General features: G+C 35.7%; 1 protein-coding gene across 5 annotated transcripts in view; it reads left to right on the forward strand.

Moving 5' to 3' along the window:
• The window catches only part of cacna2d2 (calcium channel, voltage-dependent, alpha 2/delta subunit 2), a 241815-nt gene that overhangs the window by 196695 nt on the left and 21396 nt on the right, over positions 1–23724 (forward strand). For 4 of the 5 annotated variants that reach the window (XM_015382058.1, XM_015382059.1, XM_015382061.1 and 1 more), the window contains 10 exons: positions 7165–7214; positions 16218–16307; positions 16674–16742; positions 17649–17723; positions 17813–17887; positions 17996–18067; positions 18637–18708; positions 18892–18953; positions 21209–21285; positions 22408–22422. In XM_015382058.1, coding sequence (XP_015237544.1) covers positions 7165–7214; positions 16218–16307; positions 16674–16742; positions 17649–17723; positions 17813–17887; positions 17996–18067; positions 18637–18708; positions 18892–18953; positions 21209–21285; positions 22408–22422 — 657 coding nt within the window. The remainder of the gene's footprint in view (positions 1–7164; positions 7215–16217; positions 16308–16673; positions 16743–17648; positions 17724–17812; positions 17888–17995; positions 18068–18636; positions 18709–18891; positions 18954–21208; positions 21286–22407; positions 22423–23724) is intronic. The other variant, XM_015382060.1, reaches the window with a different exon arrangement.

A 23724-nucleotide genomic window follows, 5' to 3' on the forward strand; every position in this document is an offset into this window, starting at 1 on the left:
ATATATATATATATATATATATATATATATATATATATATATATATATATATATATATATATATATTATTTCTCTTTTTATTTTTCACTTTTTAAGATTAGAAAATTAACAAAAATAAATAATAGGCAGAAACAGCAAAGAGAAAAAAACATCTGTAGAAAAACGAAACAATCAAAAAGCGCATAGGTTTCCTACTCAAAAGAATTAATAATTGCTTGACTTCTTTTTATAAAAATAAATACTTTTGGCAAATTTGGAAAAAATTACCAGTGATGTCAACTTTATACGTCTTTCATGAGTTTATACTAAGTGGTTTAATTGTTTCTCATCAATTAGCTGTATTGTTATTTTTCCTAGAATAGAAAAATTTATTTAGTTAAGCTTTTGCAGTAATATTGCACTTGAAAAAGTATTTGTATTTATTGATATTTTGTTAACCTGTTGACGGCTGGAGAGGCACCAGCACCCCTCGCGACCTCACTTGGGATAAGCGTGACAGAAAATGGATGGATGGATATTTTGATAGTGTTTTTTTGTGGCGAACATGTTCACCTTGCTCAGTGATGTTTACACGTTAAATGTCCTATAAGACACAGCCGTGACGAAGAACAGAGATACAATTAAATGAAAAATTATATGAAACTATGAGATAAAACTCCTCCATTTGTCTGGTCTTCACTTGCCTTGTCTATTTTAAACTTGAGAAAAAATGACTGCAGAACTTCATGGGATGCAATAATCTGTTGGATCAGCCTTGAGCTCTGAAATAACCCAGCCGACAGCCAGCTTGGTCTATGACTAACAGTCTGACAGTTGACTCAGCTCCACTTCCTTGGTTGCATTATTGCATATGTCTGATCTACGTTTCACCCATGTGGGTCTGCTCTGCAGTAACATTTACACTTTATTCTGAACACTTTTCCTCAAAGTTTTCTTGTCTCTTATAATTAAGTTCAAGACTGTGTTTTTGTGTTGCAAATTATCTGAAGAGCTTCTCTGTAGCTGTTAGCTTATTGCCAGTGGAGCCTAATGCTGTTGAAACACCTTCCTAGCAGTCATTAATTAGCAGGTGGCTGGTAGCAGTGATTACCATATCATCTCCCTGTCTGTGTTTTTAAGCTCTTATTAAAAACTCACCACAGAATAGAGAGTTTTGCTTGAATAAATGTGTGAGGCATTGTGGGTAAGCACATATGAAGAAGTTGTTCCTCAGTTTTCTTCCATAAAAGGGTTGCTTTAGCTCAGCCAGCTGACTGAGGAAGCTCATCTCAGCTAGTTGTGTCAGTAATCATATAATTGCTGTCATAATCCACACATCCCATAAATATAGGTGAGCGTCAAAACCCAGACAGGTAGAGTACAGACCAAAAGTTTGGACACACCTTCTCATTCAAATAGTTTTCTTTATTTTCATGACTATGAAAATTGTAGATTCACACTGAAGGCATCAAAACTATGGATGAACACATGTGGAATTATATACTAAAAAGTGTGAAATAACTGAAAATACGTCTTATATTCTAGGTTCTTCAAAGTAGCCACCTTTTGCTTTAATTACTGCTTCGCGCACTCTTGGCATTCTCTTGATGTGCTTCAAGAGGTAGAAATGGTTTTCACTTCACAGGTGTACCATGAACCCGTCAGGTTTAATAAGTGGGATTTCTTGCCTTATAAATGGGGTTGGGACCATTAGTTGTGTCGTGCAGAAGTCATGTGGATGCACAGCTGATAGTCCTACTGAATAGACTGTTAGAATTTGTATTATGGCAATAAAAAATTAGCTAAGTAAAGAAAAATGAGTGGCCATCATTACTTAAAGAAATGAAGGTCAGTTGGTCTAAAAAAACTGGCAAAACTTTGAAACTGTCCCCAAGTGCAGTCGCAAAAACCATCAAGCGCTACAAAGAAACTGGCTTGCATGAGGACCGCCCCAGGAAAGGTAGAGCAAGAGCCTCCTCTGCTGCGGAGGATAAGGTCATCCGAGTCACCAGCCTCAGAAATCGCAGGTTAACAGCAGGTCAGATTAGAGACCAGGTCAATGCCACACAGAGAGTTCTAGTAGCAGACACATCTCTGGAACAACTGTTAAGAGGAGACTGTGAATCAGGCCTTCATGATAAAATAGCTGCTAGGAAACCACTGCTAAGGACAGGCAACAAGCAGAAGAGACTAGATTGGGCTAAAGAACACAAGAAATGGACATTAGACCAGTGGAAAACTGTGCTTTGGTCTGATGAGTCCAAATTTGAGATCTTTGGTTCCAACCATCGTGTCTTTGTGCGACGCAGAAAAGGTGAACGGATGGACTCTACATGCCTGGTTCCCACTATGAACAAAGGAGGAGGAGGAGTGATGGTGTGGGGGTGCTTTGCTGGTGACACTGTTGGGGATTTATGCAAAATTGAAGGCATACTGAACCAGCATGGCCTAGAATATAAGACATATTTTCAGTTTCACTCTTTTTTGTTTAGTATATAATTCCACATGTGTTAATTCATAGTTTTGATGCCTTCAGTGTGAATCTTCAATTTTCAAAGTCATGAAAATAAAGAAAACTATTTGAATGAGAAGGTGTTTCCAAACTTTTTGTTTGTACTGTATATTGAAAGGTTGTCTTTTGGTCTAAGCTTTTTCCTTGCCACAATGAAGCAGAGTAGCTCCCCCATTGGCACAGACTCCATTCTAATATTAATAATCTCTAGGTTCAACTCATTTCTCATTTAAAAGCACAAAAAGATACTTAAACTCTTTAATTTGAAGCAAAAAAGGGTTGCCTGACTTAGAGGGAGCAGTCCACACTGCAAAATCAATCTAGAAATAAGTAAACATTTGTTAAATTAAGTGTATTTACCTTTAATTTGAGCAGATATATAAGATGATTTTCCAATGGAATGAGTATTTTTTCTCTTAGAATAAGATGATTACTTAACATGCCCTTGAAATAAGACATTGCAATTGTTGTTTTTTTCTTATTCTAAATGTAAATTATCTTGTTGCATTGGCAAGTTTCTCACTAATCGCCTCAATTCAAGAAAAAATGCACTTGTTTTAAGAAAAAAAATACTTGTTTAAAAATTTTATATTTGCAGTGCAAAATTTCCAAGTGAGAACCTTTTTATCAGACATTGAGGAACTGAGTCTCATCAGAGCTGCTTCATTCTTTGCCAAGAACTGTTCTTCTGCACGCCTAAGGTCATGGGCTGAAGAAATGAAAAGAACTGCAAAAATGTGGAATTAGTCTTTGAGGTTCTTTAACCTGAACAGACCAGAGTTTTTTTCTGCAAGTATACATATAGGACCAAAATATGCATATCCATGGCAGATTAAGATTTAAAGTAATCCTTTAACTTCACTACATAATCTTCTTGTGGAGATTCATGATGTAGTAGTAAAGCAGGATCGCCACGTGAAAAGATTATTTCTCTAAAGTGTAGCCGCCTGGGGTTTGATTCACAACCTTCAGACTTTGTTTTACTCTGTCCTCTTATGTCTTGTCAGACTATAGTCATGACCACTAGAACCACAAATCTTTTTATCTCATTACCAAATATATAAATTATCATAACACTTTAAATAGGGACAAGGATGGGCAGCAAAATGGTTTGGCTGCTGTAATTCCTATAAGGACTTTGTCACAATGGCGTACAACATTTTTAACAAAGAAAATACATAAAAATATGTATTTTTTTTATTTAAATTATTCCCAAATAATTTCTTTAAATTATTTAAATTAAGTTTTTGCAACTTTGATAGAAAACTTTAAGTTTATTGTCAAATGTTATTGTGGTAAGTTAGGGCCTTATAAATTCTATAACTTATACAGACTCCTGTTTATAAAATTATCTACGTAAACTAGACTTGCACCGCTCAATTGGAAAGCTCAGAAACTGGACGATTCTCACGTGATCTGCCTCGATCAGCAGCGGAGCAATCATTATGGAGATGATCGATTTCAAGCGCCAGTTGTGTTTTTTATTAGTTTTTCTTTGGGTGGACATGCATCTTTCCCCTGCCCTTGGTCCATGTCTGTTTTGGTCACAGTGCCCAAAACAGGTTGACAAGTCACCCAGACAAATTGGTAAGGTAAGGCGAGATGGCGTTCTGGAAATTAGACAGGAGCAGCGGGACATTCAATGCAGTAACACCGCCTCCAGAACCTGAAAGAGGCAGCCAATCATGCTCTGCTCTGGAGCTAAGGAATCACAGCGTTAGAGGTGGTAGTTTGGTGCTATAAAGGACAGTTTCGTAGGTCTAAATAATGGACTGTTTTCCCAATTGTTCCGCATAACGGGATTTCTACACATCCTGCTCGACCGACCTCCCCACAGTCTACAGCAGGGGTAACCAATTAAAAATCAGCAGGGTCCGAATAAAGAAAATTATCAACTAGTACCGGTTTGGAGACATTTTTAATTATAATCTGTTACTTTAAACAGAATATAACAGTGAAATAAAATGAGGTTTTTAGGCATCCATGTTCTACATAGAATTTTATAAATGCATTCAAAAAAAGAAAATTTTTCTGTTTCAGTTGTTTTGATGTAGAGAACCACAATCATTCAGTTTGGTATTTAGACAATTTTATAAAACACCTGAACTGACCATTTTGAGCCTGGATGGATTTAATTTTGATTATGTTCATCGTGGAGAATCCTGCTTCACAACAGTAGGTTGAATCAAACATACTTGAATTGTTTAGGGTCATCTTTGAGCACGCCATTTCACTTGTCTTTCACCAGTGCATCGCATTTCTTCCAGCAGTCTACACTTTCTCTGCTTCCTTTTTCTCATCGTCTTCTCCTTTCCCATCACCCTGCATGCTCTGTAATAATGTGATAATTTTACATTTAAGTTGTAAGGATGTGTCAGTTAAACAAAAAGTATTTTTTTTATTTATTAATATAAATTGAGCACCACTGTGCATTTTCACTCGTGACCACCCTGAATAATAAATAATTGTGATACTTCCTGCAAACTGTCCTAAATTGCTCAAATAATGTAAATGAATTAAAAGGTAAGCTGACAGGTAATAATTACAATGTATTATAAATCAAAAAGATAACTAATTTGGTTTGTAGTTGGTTACACCTTGCAGTATTAAAATCAGTTAAAAAGAAAACCTAGTCAAATTTACACCAGTTGGAAAATTATATACAATATGTTACAGTATTTACGACGACATTTAAAAGTACTATAACATTTTCTTAGTAATTACCAATATTTATCTGACATTCTACATGTAGGAACACTGAGTAAATATAGAAAACATAAATTAGTTTGGAATGCGTATCAGCTACTTTATGTAGTAATCATACATATAAATTAAATTTAAGACAAATTACTTTGTCTAAATCTATAGACCCAAAAAAAGACTACTACTACCAACTCTGGGCTGCAAGCGCTCCTGTAATATTTGTAAAATGTGAACTCATCTACATCATTCATATTATCCCAGAGATATCTTTTTGTCGTAGCTGCGTAACGACTGTTACTGTAATCCTGGGGAGCCTATCAGGTACAACGCCTCTATTAATCTGTAAGTCTATAACAGTAAAACCAGAGGTTAGATTGCTTGTATAAAGAGACACATCAGCCTTTATTTTTGTCTGCCATTAATCAGACTAAATTGTTTGGGCTTTTTGGTGTGAAGAGACCTACTTGTTTGGTGTTTATACTTACATGTAATTGCTTGAACCGATTAGGTGGGAAGTTTCAGGATTCTTGAAATTGTAGCAAAACATGAACCAGATTGTGGAGTTCCATAATTATTTTCCTGGCATTTATTGATTCATTGATTAAGTCATTCATTCATTCATTTATGCACTGATTCATTTGTTTATTTTTGTGTCACACAAGGAGGTAGAGGGTTTATGGTGTTGCCTTAAAATCCAACAACAGATATTGATTAGGTTAATGCTTTGGAATTTTTCCATTTAGTTTATTTTAATTATATATGACCATTTCATAATACATAATCTTAAGGTTCTATAAAAAGTCAACTCATTCTAATCAATTGGACAGAAATTTAAAAAGGTTTCTTTGAAAGAAACTCCTTGTTGGGAATTACATTGATTGCTTTGCTGACTTGCAGTCTGGTTGGAATCAGTGAGAAAATTGTTCTTTTACAATAAAACATTTAATTCTCACCTGATATTTTGAGGCATCTTTGAGTGAAGACCCTTTATGTTTTTATGTGTCTGTCATATTTAAAAAGAAATTATATTGTTTGAATCTTCCAGTTCAGTACAGACATGTAGATTGATCTCGACATTGTTCTCTCATTTCCAACCTTAATTAAACAAGACAATTTGTTATCCTGTTTGAAGTTTGAACCTCAAATCCACTGAGTTGTATAACAGAGCATTTCTGTTTATGTTTCCCTGTAATTTTCAAATAGTTTACAGACAAGGAGTTTCTATTGCTGAGTGTGACCCTACAGAATCCAAATCATATTTCCCTCTTTACAACTCTTTGTGGCGCAGTGCTCTATGACCACCCGTCTGTTTAAAAAACAACTTCTCTGGCATACAGCAGAAGCCCTGGAGCACAGCATTGTGCTTCTGTGTGTGCATGTATGAATTATAAAATCAAAATGTTTACGGCTGTGCATGGATGCTCTGATTTTTTTTAATGAATTGAGACTGAGATGGGAGATTTCACCACCAAACACTGGGGAGGAAAAAAAAGCCTAATGTGCCCAAATAATGAAAGTTGCCTAGGCTTTTTAACATGCTGGAGACGCTGCCTCCATTTCACGGCTCTTTGTGTAAACACTCATGGCTTTAATAACTTGTTGAGCAGCTCGGTTATTGACCCACTCGGTCATTCTCGTCCATTCCTAATCAGCGGCAGTGCCTGGGGCTCCGCATTCTCAATGAGCTTCCACATTTACATCCTGCAGCATATCTTCAAACACGAGGGGTCAGTAGCCACGAGCTACGTCTCGTCTGCAGGGTGCACCATCATCAACTTGAGTTCATGGCATTGCATGCACCTAATAAAGTACACGAGGAGATGAAACTCCATCTACAAAAAGGGTTCACATTAGGATACGCTTTGAAATCTATGCATGTACAGAATATGACACGAGCACACCCTAATCAAAAGTGTGAAAGCAATGTTTCAATTGAGAGACTTTATTTTCGATATTTCTTCTCATTTTAGGTTACTACTTTGAAATACCATCAATTGGAGCAATCAGAATCAACACACAGGTAAGACAGAGTGAATCAAGTATGAATGCCAATATGCAACATTTATTGATTGCTTTTATCTAAAAAAAAACTGACATGAATGTTTAAAGATGTAGTCCGACTTCTACATAAGAGAAACCAGAACTACAAAAAACGCATAGAAAACAGACTCCAGCAACCAAGGAAAACAACAATATTGATTTGCGTCTGTCTTGAAATGTGCTTACGAGGATCCTTTAGATAAAATTTTACCAAATAAACAAAATGTTTAAATATAAACTATTTCTTTGATCATTGTTGTCAGTTTTGTCCAGTTACAAAATGTTACGTCTAGATTTCTTATGAACAAAAGCAGAGACAAAAATATAAAAAATAACTTTTTATTAAAATTAGGAACCAAGTCTCTGTCTTGTCAATATTCTATACCTAAATAACTGCAGTATGTTGCTAATGTTTGTGTCTGAGGAACAATTACCGGTATATAAACTAAAAAAAAAAAAGATTGAAATATACATATATGTCTTAAAGGCCAAAATATCGATCCAATCAACTATCATAAGAATAAAACCTCGCACAGCATGTACCCACCTAAGGGAAACACTCTGTGCTTCTATCTAGCTGCAATTATTTACTGAACAATTTCTCTTCGATTCAATATGTATTTATTTTTATTTGTTTTTGTGGATATGTCACACAGAAACACTGTTGAGTCTGTTGGTGTTGCAGCACAGTGTTACCTCTGCAAGGCCTTAAACCTGGGCTACTACCAATTCAAATACAGTTAAAATATATTTTATCTGATGCTTGGTTTCTTCTTGCAAATAAATATCTTTTACCACCTCTTCTAACCCGTGAAGAGCCAGCATCATCATCCACTGCTTTTGGCCTCTGCTCTCCCTGTATCTGCTTCTTCTATTTAAAAGAATATTTTTTTAGATTTGATTTATTTTATATATGATGAAAGCCATAGTGAGAAAAGGTTTTACACAGAAGTTACAAGAGGATTGTATTTATTCCCACCTTAAACGAATTAGCAAGGTATTTAACATAGGGAACAGCATTATTTTTTATATTCTGATATAGTGGCATGTATTAGCAAGTCATCATTTAGCTATCATTGACTGCATACAATAGCATTATTCAACTTACACGGTTTGTTTTTGAGGAAAAAAAAAGTCATTTTCTGGTCTGGCTTCTTTCCTTAACACTGTGGCACACACACACACACACACCCACACACACTGTGAAGCACTGTGCAATGTCAATAGCTACTAGCAAGTCTTCCATCTTTTATCAAAGGCATTAGCAGTATACACTTGAAAAAACCCAAGATCGCCAATGAATGATTAGGAATGAGACTTCAATGCATTATTTCGATTTATTAGAAATCTTTTAATGTGTTATTACCATTAACGCAATTAATTGCATTTGAGTCCCAAGAGAGAACAGACAGAACCTCACCTGAATGGTATTGAATCAAAGGTCTGTCCCTGTTGCATTTCTTGTGCTAAGCCACCGCCAAAAGCTTGGCACACACTGTAAAAAGAGAATACATCTCCAACTTCAATCAATTGTTAAACCACCACAAAGGGATTAAGATGGGTAAACTTAATTTAGGTATTTATTATCAAATAAAAGAATTCATTTAATTTGAAGCTGCATTTAACTTAGAGAGTGAAAAGAAAAAGGCACAACGTTCTTTTTAAAGACAATTTTTTTTTTTTTTTTATGGTGTAAAGATTTGGATTGCAATGTTGCAGCTGTTGATGGTCGATTGTGTTTTTTTCAGTCCAAAGCCAACATGCCCAGGAAATCTCCTTTGTGTTTCGCTTTGTTAACAAATGCTATGAAGAAACTATATCATATTCTAGCAGAACTGGCCACCTGCTCACGGTGCCTCAAAACCAACACCTGGTTTAATGACTGTGGGCTTGATTGGCCAGCGAATTTGCCTGACCTATACCCCATAGAGAATATGCGGACTAATGTTAATAAGGAAATGGGACAGAGTAATCAAAAATAGAGATGAGATTAAGCCTAGTAGTGATGTAATTCATACAAAGGGAGCATATCAGTAATAGAATTCCTTTTTTTTTTTTGTCCTATGTAATATATAAAAAAACCAATCATAGGTTTTTATTAATCCCAAGCCATACTCGCAGTTAACAGAGACAAATGTTTGAAATGCTCTATCATAATTGTTTTAGGATTCTGTATATAGGAATAAAGTATTTAATGGAATATCATTTATTTTAATTTGTGAAGAAGCAGGTATATATTTTAACTAGTGCTGTCAAAATTATCGCGTTATTAACGCGTTAACGCGAGGCCATTTTAATGGCGCTAATTTTTTTAACGTGAGATTAACGCTATGTGGTTTTATGGTACAATTTTCCAAGTACATCCCGCTGCAGCCTGCGGGAAGGCGGGGCTATTTTCCCCCAGTGTATGCATTTCTCATAGGCTTCGACAGCGGAGCTCCTCAAGGGAAAAAGACGCTCATACACTGGGTGACGCTAGTGCCTTTTCTTTAAGCCCCACCACCAACAAACAAGTTGAGTGTCTGGTAACTAGTAGCAACCTGAAATACGCTGAGAAAACAGATTACTGAGGTGAAATGGAATCTGCTACGGCACTCTTGCTGTCTGTGTACGCAACAGGTCGGTATCGTGTGTCTCTGTGTGTGTGTGTGTGGGTGGGTGGGTGTGTGTGTGTGTTCTCATTTTTGTTAAGAGGCTGAAAAGTAACTTTCTAGAGCATAGACTACCTCCATCTAGTGATGTCGGTCTATTGATTTTGATGTATTGATTGAAAATTGTTCATTATTATCTTGGTTAATTAACATCTAATGTTAACTCTACCAAATTTTATAGCAGTAGGGTAAAATGCTTGTCTTTGTTCAAAAGACTGTATTAACTGTAAAGACTGTCTTTTACATCAGCCTGTTTTCAGGGCCTTTTTTTTGGCTACATATTTGTTATTTTTTGCTACATGCCTCCCCATCTTCTTGCCATATGTTTCTATGGCATAAATCAGTGTCTGTGACCTGTTTTCATTTTTAAAAAAGAACATTGGCACCTAGCCTGTATGTATTTTTTTGTATGTCATCGAGAGTATTTAAATGATTTTCAATCAGGAAAAAAATGTGCGATTAAAATGCGATTAATCGCGAGTTAACTCAGGCATTGATGCGATTAATCGCGATTAAAAAATTTAATCGATTGACAGCACTAATTTTAACATATCATATTAGTTAATAGACTTGTTATATTTCATGCCAAATTACCATGATTCTGTATTTGGAAGGGTCGACTGTGTGGTTCCCTCAGAAATGCTTACAGGGGATTGAAAAGGAAAGTGCTTCTGTATTCCCTGCATGTGTTAACACATGAGACCTGTGTAAGTAATTTCTTGGCAGGTTATGCCCACAAAATTACTGTAAAGTGATCTAAAAGGGCAAACATAATTGAGGCCCTTAAAGGATACCCATGTGAAGCCGGACATTTGCCTAATTGTATAAAATTGCTGTGGTTACAGTTTGGTTGTCCCCACACAAGGCCTCTGTGGGTTATCCTGTCTTCTGCTTTCCTGCAGCCTTACTGCCCAAACAAAGAAGCACATTCAAATGCTTGCTTGACACCTACTCTGGCTAGACAAGATAGCAATGTCTTGCTTTGCTGTAGATGTTTCACGTAAAAGCTCATTGTTACAAATTGATTTACAGATTTGTAAATAACTGTACTTAGTCCAACTTCAAATGATGGTGACCTGAAACTGTAATCTTATGAAAAGTGAACTTTTGAAAAGATGTATCCCCTACAAGTAAAATGCTGACTATTCATAGCCTCCTAAGAGAAGTATGATAATATGATCTATTCCTTAAGGCAAAATGTTTAAAAAGTGCTGTGCTGACATTTTTCATATACTTGGATAGAGATTTAACAAGCTAAAACAGCAAGATCATCAGTGCTAACCTTACCAACAATTCACATTAATAAATCTAAATAGGACTGCATTTTCTTTGTTTACACACAGACCAATTATACTTTTATATTTGAACAATAATCTAAGCTGTAAATCTTGTTTAGTGTGTATATTTAGGGAAACCTCTGGCTCTTAGAGAAACTAGATTTTTGAAACATTGCACTTCTCTTTAAAATAAAATTACAAAAAGTGTGTTTAAAAAGGAATTGCATTTAAAACAATTAAATGAAAAAAATGAAGAACAAATACACTGAGAACATTTTGCTTTCCATTTCAAAACAAAATATGAAAAACATATCTTTTTTTCTAAACCTGCTGTACAGATAGTGAAGAAAATTGTATTGTAAGCATCTTCCATCATGATCATCTCCTGTGTTTTGAGCCTAATCCAGTTCAGAAGAAGTGGCCTTCATTCAACATTTAACTGTATGTTGAGATTTCAGAAGTGGCATATCTGATCCCATCTTTAAAGTTTTTTCTTTGATTAAGGTTCACAGACTGGGCTGACAACTCAGTACATTAACCATGTTTCACTGATACCAAGATGAAGTTATCTTTCTGGATTGTTTATTGGTTGATGTCTTTTTGAAACATCCAAAGCAATGTCACTCCTGTTTGATATAAGATTAAGCAGCTTTGAATGTTTGTATGTAAATAAAATTATATGTTGCTGTATGAAATATATAACCTCTTGGCTTGGTACAGGAGTTATGACTTCAATTCAGGTTTTAGTGCCTTAAAGAACAGTCTCGCTTTCATCAGTGCATAAAACCCCATTTTTATTTAAACTAGTTAATGTTTTCTTTGATGGAGAGTAACCTGTTCTGGCGGTAACCATTTTCCATACTGAAAGCCCATCCAACCAAAGCCAAGTTTATGGTTTATTCCACAAGTGTGCTGCTCAGATAGAAGGTCCCCTCCTGACAAAGTAGTCAAGAAATTGTCGCCATTTAAAACCTGCTTCAACGGTGTTCAAATCACCCCCCATTGTGGCTCTGTCTAGATACCCCGATCTGCATAACTGAATACAAAATGCATGTTTGCCCCATCATAGATCTTTCCACCCTCCACAGGTATGCACTCATTTCAAAAAATTATCTAAAAATGAGTAAAACTGTCTTAAAATAAGTGTATTTGTTTAGATTGAGTAGGTAAATAAGATGATCTGCCAAGGGAATTAGTATTTCTGGCCTTAAAATAAGATAATTAGATATTATGCAATTGAAAAAAGAGATTGCAGTTGGTTTTTTCTTATTTTAGAATAAAATTGCCTTATTCCATTGGCAAAGTGTCATCAAGAAAACAATACTCTTATGTTAAGAAAAAAATTACTTACTTTGATTTACAGTTTTAAACAATGGATTGTTGTTTTACAGTCTATTCTTCAGAAGTTATTTAATCTAATGTGGTTTTTAAGACATTTAATTCCTCTGTTGTTGGTCATAACAAACACAAAAAATAAGACTCTTGGCATATTTTGTATAACGCCTATTCCTCTGGCTTTTTGCAGTTTTATCTTAATGTTAAGTTTTCTGTGTAGATACCTTATGAGGCTCTGTGTAGATGTAGCCTAATGGTGCTTTCACATCAAATGCGACTCCAGTAACTTTGTTGCAACCTTCTAGTGCCGTCACTGTCTTGACATATCCACAGTAATCCGCATGGCAGGCGACAAACTCTACTCAGAATCTGAGAAGCTTATGCTGCTTGACGGTTTCAACTTAACATGGTGGATCTGGATTTTACAGTGCGAGTCGCAGTGGAGATCAAATTAAAGAGCCATACATAGAGAACACCTGAGCTGGGCAGGGGTGGCCAGATGTGCTCTGCTCTGTAACAGGCTGAGTGCCGTGCAAGACAGCAGGCAGAGAGAGAATCTGAGTCTGGCAGAGGCGGTGGGTGGCCGGGACTAGCTCTGGAATTAAGGAATAATTTAACAGTCCTTCTATTATTGCTAAATTACAACTGTTTTTCAAAAAGCTACCCACAGAGCGCTTAAGAGCATTCCTTACTTCATCCTTTGTCATCATTATTGTTTCATCTTCCATTTTGATTGAGCTTTGTGTGTGCTGCAGTCCTTAACTCTATGTCCCAGCCACTCACAGTTCCTGGTTGGTTGTTGCAATGCGGCTTGACAGAAAATTTCAGGTCTTCCATCGCAGTAGCCACATCGCTGTCACTTTGCTGTAATTGCAATAATCATGCCTGTTACATTGTTTGAAGCACGTCTGTCGCGTCACTTTGAATATAAGACTTCACAGGCTTCTTGCTGATTGCTTGAGTTGACATAGATATGTCTTAATTGACACATAAAACCACAAATAACCTTAGACTTTTATTACCTATGTTCTAAAGAAGTTATTAATCTTCTTATTTATGTTGTACTTACTTTTATTCTGAGCTGTTGCTGACATTCATTCTGCTACTTTGACTAGTGACTTTCACATCAAAGACTGTTATTGTGGTGTGTTCACCAATATGGAAAAAATAAATTACAAAATTCTGATTATCTAGAGCTCCTGAACCTTCGGTCAACACTTAGATGTTATCAAGCTAAAAAAATGTTAGAAAGTTTAGAGCTTGTGTACTTTGATAAAGACTTTCTATTAGAGACTACAGGTGGTGCAACGTTAGATTACAATTTAGATTTCCCACATTTCACTCTTTATACATGAATTAAAATTTTCTGTCTGTGACATGTTAGCACACTTAGTCCCTCTTATGTTCAGGGACCACTTGCTTCTCCCTAATGTCATATTTGCTTAAGGAACAACAAGCTTTAAGAGACCCTTGGGATAACATCATTCCAGGCATGGAAATTAACTCACTCTGTTTGGTGGTGGTGGATCTACAATGCCACCACCCTCTTTTTAATTTCTTTCCTTTTTATTTCACACTTTCTTCCAACCCTCCCAGTAATCCAGCCAGCCCAGTGAGTGATCAAGTCCTAAAATAGACTATCAGTTGTTCCATTAACTCTGGCATGTTTATACTCTGAGAACTGCTACTTATCCCAATAGGTTTCTGATGAAAAAGTACAAACACCTTACTTTATTTAACCATACACTGCCCTTCAAAGTCCCTTATTACACTGTTTGTCTTGAATAACAGCAACATATCAGGTGGCCTGCAGATGGAAAAACTTTAGAAGTAGTGTCCTGAATCTCATTTATGTAAAACTACAAGGCTGATCTTGAAAGGAGTGCGTTTTTTGTGTAAGGCATTAGTAAAGCACGGGTGGGATTACTCTTAGCAATCATAGCTAGTGGTTTTAATCAACACACACTAATGCCATACAACTATAAAGCTCTGTCTCCTTTGTGTCTGTAGCTGCTGACTTGTTATGCTTTCCTAGATTGTTCTAGCCAGGCGGAAAATTTCCTCTATATCCCGTGAAAAGGTCTGGCTGTCACTGTCCTGATGGAATATCTCCCCATGGCGCATTAAACTGGACTTTTATTGAGCTAATAATAGAATAGGTTACGCCTGTCAGCACCTCGCTGTTCAGATGATAGAAAACAAAATGGTCTAAAACCTTTTACTGAAATTGTTGCTTTTTAAATGGAGAAGTTCTTCTATGTATGAAGCATGTTTTGGACAAACAATGTGCTAACTGTGATGTGGAACGGTAATCTTTGCTAAATGTATTTCAGCAGGTTACATGCTCTCACCATGGGACTAAATGTCATTACAGAAAAAGCTTAAATTATGGATTTTAACGTTTGTTTCTGCTGCATTTTCTCTTCATCTAGTACAAATCCTGAGTTGTTGTTTTTTTTTTTAAGATGTTTTTGTTTTTTTACAAGAATTAAGTGCCTAATGTGTGCTTTCATGGCATCTTATGTTTGAAAAAATATTTTTCAATTAGGTTTGACCCTACAAGACACTTCAAGGATATATAACAATCCCGGTTGAATATTTCACCATCATCAGGGGAAAGTTGGAAGACCTAAACTAGTTGATTTCTAGTTACAAGCATTGACTTCATGGCAGAGGCTTGGAAAAAGATCACCCTGGAAGCTTGGTGTTTGTTTGCTTTCTCGTTTCTAAAAGCAAATGTGGGTTATCTTATGGAGACATTGTCCTGTTTAAACACAAACTGTGTTAAGTTTCTCTCACCAGACTCTAAAGGGAGCTGCCATGGTAGGGACATTTAGTAAAGTGGAGGTGATTCTTTTTAAAGCCTAGGAACTCTGTACAAGTTGTCAGGCAGTACAGATGAAAATGTCAATAAAAGATCATCATCATGATCATCTGAATACTGACTTTAGTAAACTCAAGCTATTCTTTCATTTCAAAAGTTTATTTGGTTGATCTGAAATAATAATGGGTTATAAAATCAATAAAAAAAAATTCACAGCTCTTCAAAAACAAACTTTCCTCTAAAAAGATGAAGATTTTAGAAGCTTTTAAAAATGTCAACAAAAGTTTTCATCCTTGTAATTATGCACAATCAGTCTGATTTTTCCCTTTTTAATCAAATGTTTCCTATGTTTGCCATCAGGTCACAGTGTGCATATAGTAATTATAAAAGTATCTAAAGTTAGAAATGTGAATAATTGTTTACCTAAAATTCCTATTAGCTGTTTGGAATGATGTTCAGAAAAAGCCAAAATAAAATGGATGTCTGGTGTTTTACTTGTAGAGTTAACCTTTAACCTGCTCTCAGCAATGCTGTGGGATATTCTGATATCGTCAGTGTTGACAGTAGAGCTTCTGGGAAATGCCATGTTTGTGGCACCTGTGACCCACCTAATGTGTTCTTAATAGTTCATTTATAACAATAAAAAAGATACCTGAAATGAAGGGGGGTGGGTTCTTTATGGCTCGGTAGGGGCATGAAGGTGGTGCTCCGCTGGTGTTATATGGTGACAAAGACAAGGCCGGTCAGGGTCTTGTGGTTTTACAACAGATGAACATCAGAGGGCTCTACAAAACTCTCTACCCTTTAAATGTGTTGAATGAGAAGTACCATAAATGTCTGTTTATGTTGTATTTGTCATGGACACTCAGCACTAAAGTAAATGTTGCTGCTTGCAGGAGTACCTGGATGTCCTGGGACGTCCCATGGTGCTCGCTGGGCCTAAAGCTAAACAAGTACAGTGGACGAATGTCTACCAAGATGCTCTGGTAAGTATTTACTGTACATAATAACAACTTAATGCCCAAAAGTAGTTGTTATACAAGGAAATCAGTTAATAAAGGTGTCGACAACAAAAAAATATGCATGTTTAATGCATCAGTTTTTTGCTCCTTTTTTTTTTAGCTATTTTCTGTTATTTTTATACAGTGTATTAATACGTTTTTGACATTTTTCCACACTGAAATTTCTGTGTAGCAGGTAGTTACTTGTTTAAGATGTCAATAACTGCATCATGTTTATGTGTGCAAGACCTAAGTGGAAGATTTTTTTTGCAAGAAGAAAAAAAATGAGCGTTTAATATCCACAAAAGTATTTTTGGTAGAGAATCTGAATTTTTGACTTGATTTTTCTAGGGTTTGGGGCTTGTCATCACTGGAACAATGCCAGTTTTCAACCTGACTGCAGATAGCGCCAGCTCTCAGGTAAAAACAACAGAGTTTTTTTTTTAAAAAAAAGAAAAAACTAGTCTGATACAGTCACCCACACAGAAATCAGTATGGCTCACAAACATATCTATTACTATAAATCATTTGATTAAAGTGGTTTTTATTGCCCTTTGAGTAAATGAAGCTTTGACGTCACACGGACATACATAATTATTTTAGCTTTTATGTTCATTATTTATCTGTATGTCACCATCATCAATCATTTGTAACGGTATTCACAAAGCTTCTGCTTCCTGAGGCAACACTTCCCCCTTGAGGTGACGACATCAGAACAAGTCATTTGTGGCGTCTGCCCCCTGGCCACAGCAATACAATGATTTTCAAATATATTTACACCTTGTGAGCATTTCCACTATTTTTAGAACTATATCACATCAAGAAAAAAATTACAACTACACACTTCAGAGGATTTTATCAGGTAGAGAAACCCACTTCTGGACAACTTTTTTACAAAAAATGCTCTTAAAAATTCCTGATAGCTTTGGTTAAAGTTCCATTCATTCACCATTGACATGTATTAGCTTAAAAATCTTACCATAAACTCTGGCCAGCTTCTCTGCCCCTGGTGGAGCAACACATGCCACGTCATGAAGCTGCCAACACTGTGTTTTACTGCCAGGATGGTGCAATCAGTGAGATGTGCTGCTTCTGTCTAGTACAATTTTGCTCCAAATTACCAGAGGACCTTCTTCAACATTTTTGCTGTGTCTCTATGATGGTGGTAAACAGTAGACAGAACTTTCTTTAAACAATTGGTTTCTTCTTGCCCTACTTTGTGGAATTATCAACTAAAAGTTTCTCTTTAAATCCCCCATTTTTCTCAAACAGAAGAGTTTTAATGTTTAGGTTTTGGGGTCCTAACAGTTCTTCTTCATCCCACAGAATCAACTCATTCTTGGAGTTATGGGAGTTGATGTAGCAATCAATGAAATCAAGAAGAAGACTCCAACTTATAGAGTGAGCACGTTTGCTTTAACTATCATGTGCATATAGTTTTCTTTTGAAAGATTACTGAGTCATTTTCTGTCTCACTACTATCCGTGCAGCTTGGGGCCAATGGCTATACGTTTGCTACCGACCCAAATGGTTACGTGCTGCTGCATCCTAACCTACGACCCAAGGTTGGCCCATCTCTCTACAGCTAATTACTTTCCTAATTAGTAATTTAAATATGTGTCACATTAATTTTGAATTATGTTTATTTTTCCTCTCCATCTTCTTCTGCTCAGATCATTAACTTCAGGGAGCCTGTCACTCTAGACTTTCTAGATGCAGAACTGGAAGATAACAACAAGGAGGAGGTAAAACAAGTTATCTACAACATTTCAAGTTTTATCTTACGTGTTTCCACTCTTAAAATAAATAAAAAAAAATGCATATACTGTATAAAAGGACTGTCTTTTTTTTTTTTTTTTTTTACTATGAATGAGTTTTTGCTTTTAATTCTAATTTTAGAAAAGAACAATCTTTTTTTTTGTTTGCTTAACTTTTCTCTAATTCAGAATTACATACATTTAATCAGTATTTGACAGACTTTTCTTTTAATTTTACTAATCGGGTCTTTCAACCCAAACTTTTTTGTTAGGAATTTAATTTTAATTTTGGCCTTCTTTTGTCTCCAAATCTCTCTCTTGTATAAATACTTAAAAAATTATAATAATAATTACTTATTTACTTAAATAATGATTAAAAATGATTATATGTAATCCTAAATGACAAAAACAGGAATTATACAGAATTGCTGTTTATAAATATAGAATATTTATACACTGAATAAAAAAAACGTATTAAAGTTCTAATTAATATCCCTTCTTTTTTCTATTTCTGTAACAATTTGCCTTCTAAACAAATCCTTCCTTTTGTTTCCCAGATCCGTCGAGACATGATTGATGGTAAATCGGGGCAAAGAAAAATCAAGACTCTCATTAAATCAGTTGATGAGGCAAGTCATCAATATATGTGACTCAATCATGATCCAAAGTAGCACCTTCCTGTTGTTATGAATCTGAATTAGTCAATGTGTTTATTATCCATTGTTTCCTTCTAATTATGGAAAACCTAATGTGCTGAGACCTTAGCAGCTTTTACCCACTGCATTTGGTTTTCTGTTTATGATCACCCTCAGAGGTATATCGACGAGGCCATACGAACATACACCTGGACACCTGTTGATGGTACAGACTACAGGTAGGTTTGCATCCAAGCACACATCACCTGATATTCTGACCACAATATTGGAACCTGTAAGTGTTTTATGGTCTTCTATTACTTTAAAGCAGTTCACAGTTGAAAAAGTAGCTGCAGCTTCTACATCGCACATACTGATTAGCTGTCTGTATTTAATGCAAAAATACTTACCGGTAACTAATTTTCAAATTTATTTAACTTAAAGTCTGTTTTAACAATTAAAATTGTACCTATTTGTAATATTATTACAGCTAAGCTTTATCAGCTTATCCAGGTTTCTGATTTACTGTTCTGAATATATATATAGGCCTAAAGAATTGATCCATTAGAGAAATATTGAAACTCAACTCAGTATAATCTATTGTAATGTTTTCTTTACAGAAACATTTGGTAGATTTATACTTTCAACAGTAAAAAGTTAAAAAGCAATGCTATTTGCTGAGTTATATGTCTTGCACCTGCTATTTACTACATAATCATTGACCAGTCTGATCCAAATGTATCCATAAGCAATATAATTGTACAGACATACCTTTGATTTTGAAACTAACTTTGTGATACTTTGGTTAAGTTTGGCCTAAGTGCATCAAAACAGAGCTGTACTGTTCTGAGCAGTGCTATTTCAGTAGCAAAATATCTAGTTGCAAACATTTCCTTTGTTGAAAGAAATAGCTTTGCTAATATGTAATATATATATATATATATTTTGAACATCACACATTTTTAAATTTTCCTCTTTTAATAAAATGACAGGTAGATCTTCATCACTAACGTTATAGATTACTAAAAAACTAGATGGATGCATTTTTTTACCTCTATATTGTTATGGCCAACTCACATCCAGTATACATAATTGGAAATGTCAGGGGAAATGCACTGGACTAGGCTGCTCCAGGGAAAGGGAGATGTTTTATGGAAAAACGGTAGCCAACTCCCACTTCAGTCCAGCACACCTGAGAGAAACCAACAATTAGTACCAAGAGGGTCATCACAATATGAATTAACGGTATTTTTGTTTCTGGTGAAACATTGCTTTTTCTTTCAGCTGTCCTTCTTGAGTATCTAGATAGGATCATATTCAATTAAATCATAGCAAGGACAGTTTTTCTACAGAAAAAGAAAAAGGTTATAGTTTAGGCCCATGTACTTATCTCTAATCCTCCCTTAAAAATCATTAGTTCAATTGATGGGCTATTTTTGCATATTTGTTTTATACTTTCAGATGCCATTATTTCTTAAAGTTCTCAGGCTTCCTATAAATATTTCAGATTTTAAGTAAAATTGACACAAACACTACAAAACACTACAAAAAACCAGTACACGTTTAAACATTTCTTTTTTTACTTAGAAAATAGGTTTAAAAAGTATTTAATTGTGATAACCAGGGCCAAAGATAAGCTATCACTAATCTTAGGCTATCCAATTATAGAATCTGAAAGCGCATTGGGAGATAGAAGTAAACTGAAAAGACAAGCTTCTCAAATTATGGGAACAATGATGATCCAAGAGGGATTCAGTGTAGGAATAAGCATTAACCACAAGTTTGTTATTCTTCTCCATTAGTTTACAAGTTGACGTTTTTATTATAATCAAGAAGCGGTGCAGTTTTACTTGATTTTGGCGCCTTTCAGATGACAGTGTCTTTTTTTTTCCTTTGTTTTTTTACTGTTATTATCACAGTTGGGTTTTTTTTTTACTTGTTATCTCAGTGCTTTTAAATCAATTAAGTTAAAAATAAATGGTCAATTTTTACTAAAATATAGATTTGCTGACCATTTCCTGAGCTTAATTTTTCTGTAGCTTTGACCTTCATTTAAAAGAATTAACCAAGGTGAAGTGAAACTAGAGATAAACATTTTATGTCCCGTCTAAGAACTCAATAATGGGGTGTTTGAGATCAGAGGGGGTCTGCAAGGTTTTCACTGCATAGATGCATTAAATTAGAGTTGTTTTTCTGGAAAAAATAAATCATAGCACATTTACTGGATTATGAGGTCTGTTTGAAAATGTAGAACATCAAATGCTGCTGCTGCACACAGAGAGAAAGGCTTTTATGCTTTTGGGAAATTACAGCAAATCAAAGAAATCAAAGACAGAACACATCCAAAGCTTTGCACCAGCAACTGGCTGATGTTCTTCAATTAAAGCACCCTCGTTCATCTTGGAAATGTTCTTAAAATATGAAATGTGGATGCATAAAATCTATCACGTGTGTTTATGTTAGCTCACTTTGTTCCTTATTGTCCTTAACACAGTCTAGGGTTGGTACTGCCCACATATAGTGAGAACCATATCAAGGCCAACCTAAGTGACCAGATACTTCAGGTGCAGTGTAAGTACCTTGGGTCAGACCCGGCATCCTTCTCCCCTCTGTCACTTTCCTTCTCTGCTTCTCTCTGCTCTTTCTTTCTGATATGACCTTACACTTGAATTCAGTCATATGTCGCGGGTTTCCAACATCATCATATGGAGTTTCCGAGGGGATTCGTCTGCCCTGGCCCCTCAGCTTCCCTTTCCCCCTTCTCTATGCTCTCTGATAGGCAGGATCATACGGTTCCTGAGTCCCTCGACTCCTCCTCCTCCTCCTCCGCTCCCCCTGCTCCCTCCTGTCTTCATGCTGTGCTGTAAAATGGTGATGTTTTTTCTTCACACTGGCTGAAGAAAAAAATAACTGAACAGACAGAAAGGTGAAAGCTGTGGTTTTACTGTACTCCTCAGGTGAAAATAATGGTGACCTTTGTGCTATTATTTTTTTGTTTTACCAAATGCTCTCGCCTCTTCTTCCACCATAGTAATGATTCTGAAGCATATGTGTTTTAAATTATTTAATGTTTCTGACCAGAAAAGTGTGAAAAAATGCATGCTTTTCACTCCTTATGATACATTTTATGATTTGAGGATTTGTTTTTCTTTCTTTTTTGTGTGTGGTAATTTTTTTTCTTTTTTCGGACTGTGAAGTGTTGATCGGCTTTGGAATCATTCAATTGATAAACTCCCACATGGCCTGGAATAATGGCTTAACAACTGTGGGAGTTTTTTGTTTTTTTTCTCCTCACTGGGTCTGAATCGGGACACATGTTGTCTCTTTCATTTTTTCTTTGTCCAGACCCTGATTCTCCTCTCTTTTCCTGGTGTTTTTTTTTTTTCTAATTTCTGTCTTTTGATTTGCCATGGTTATTTCTCACAATTTGCCTTAAATGCATTTCCTTTTCCTGGCTTTGCCCAGGAGTTCTTTTGTTTCCTCTTTCTTTGTTTGGTCTTGCAAAAAGAATGTTTGTTTTTCATTTCTTTTTCTCTGTTGTCTAGTTTGACTTGAATTGTTTTTCTTTTCTTTTAAGAAAACAATATTTTTATTCAAACAGTAATTGAATAAAATATTGTCTGTGATCCCCCCCTTCCCACCCAATCCTCTGTTTCTTTTCTTGCTCTCTCCTTCTCTGATGGATCCACACAGGGCTAAACTCCAAGGGCAAGTATACTCCATATTGGTCCACGTTCCCTACCTTTACCTCCTAATCCCTACTGCTTCCTCCTCCTTACCTCACCTCTTGTCCTAACCCCCTCCTCCCTTTTCTCACCTGTCCCAGCCTGCTTGCCTTTGTCCCTGCCAGCCATGCCTTCAGGACCCCCTTCCCTCTTTCTTTCTTCTTATCTCCTGCTCTTCCCTCTTTAATCCCTCTCCTGTTCCTCCACTTCACCCTCTTGCTGCAGCTCAGATACCACACTGCTCACAATGACTCCTACGTGCCCAAGCCTCACACTTCCTTCCACATACAGTATCTGCTGCTCCAGGAACCTAAATGTATATATATATACCGGTATATATATATATATATATATATATATATATATATATATATATATATATATATATATATATATATATAAAAAAGCAAAGCACCCATTGGAAGACAGACATTTCTGTTTTCTTTTAAAAGCTGTCTTTTGTCCCTGCTCTCACATCAAACCCGTTTCTGTAGACAATTTCACAAAATCTCTTCCTCCTCTGGCTCTTTTTCTTTCACCATATTGTGATCTCTCTATTCTACCCTCTACTTCATTGCAGTCTCTCTTTTTCTGTGTTATCTAAAGTGTGAATAGTACTTTTTTACGCAAGCATTCAGGTTCTAGCAGATATTTAATTTAAATATATCTATTTTTTTTAGGTACTTAGATATATTTTTTCGTGACTTAAGTGCAGAGTTTCTTTCTGCTTTGCAAAATTACTCCTAACTGAACTTTTTGCCCAATACAGACAAAACATTTGCTAATTTTGTTGGGATTTTATGGGACAGACTAACACAAAGAAATAATCCAAGTACAAAAATATAACAGTTTTCACGGGGTTCCTTTTAATGAAAGTTGGCTGGTAAAAACAGAGCTGCTGTATAATTAAAAAGTCCAAGGAGCACAGCACATGTCAGAAATCATCATCTGAAGAAATTTAAAGTAGGATTAGGGATTGAACTGATACTATAAACATTTTTGCAGACCATAAAACATAATGTTTCGTAAAAGCATGGGCATGGACCTAAACTGAGAATGATTAGAGAAGCAGAAATTGTGGAAATGCAGAGATCAGGGCGATATCTGCAGTCCATAAATTCCTCATAATAATGAACGGTGCAGAAGGAAGCCATTTTGAAAAGAAAAAAAAACACATAAAAAGTGTGTTTTGCAGTTTGCCACAACTGTTTTAAAGGAAGACAGCAACCTGTAGAAGAATGGCTGATTTCAAACTTTTGGAGTCCATGCATAATGATTGTTTGGC

Source organism: Cyprinodon variegatus, unplaced genomic scaffold (assembly GCF_000732505.1).
Source record: "Cyprinodon variegatus isolate N-32 unplaced genomic scaffold, C_variegatus-1.0 Scaffold248, whole genome shotgun sequence".
In the NCBI taxonomy this organism is placed as follows: domain Eukaryota; kingdom Metazoa; phylum Chordata; class Actinopteri; order Cyprinodontiformes; family Cyprinodontidae; genus Cyprinodon; species Cyprinodon variegatus.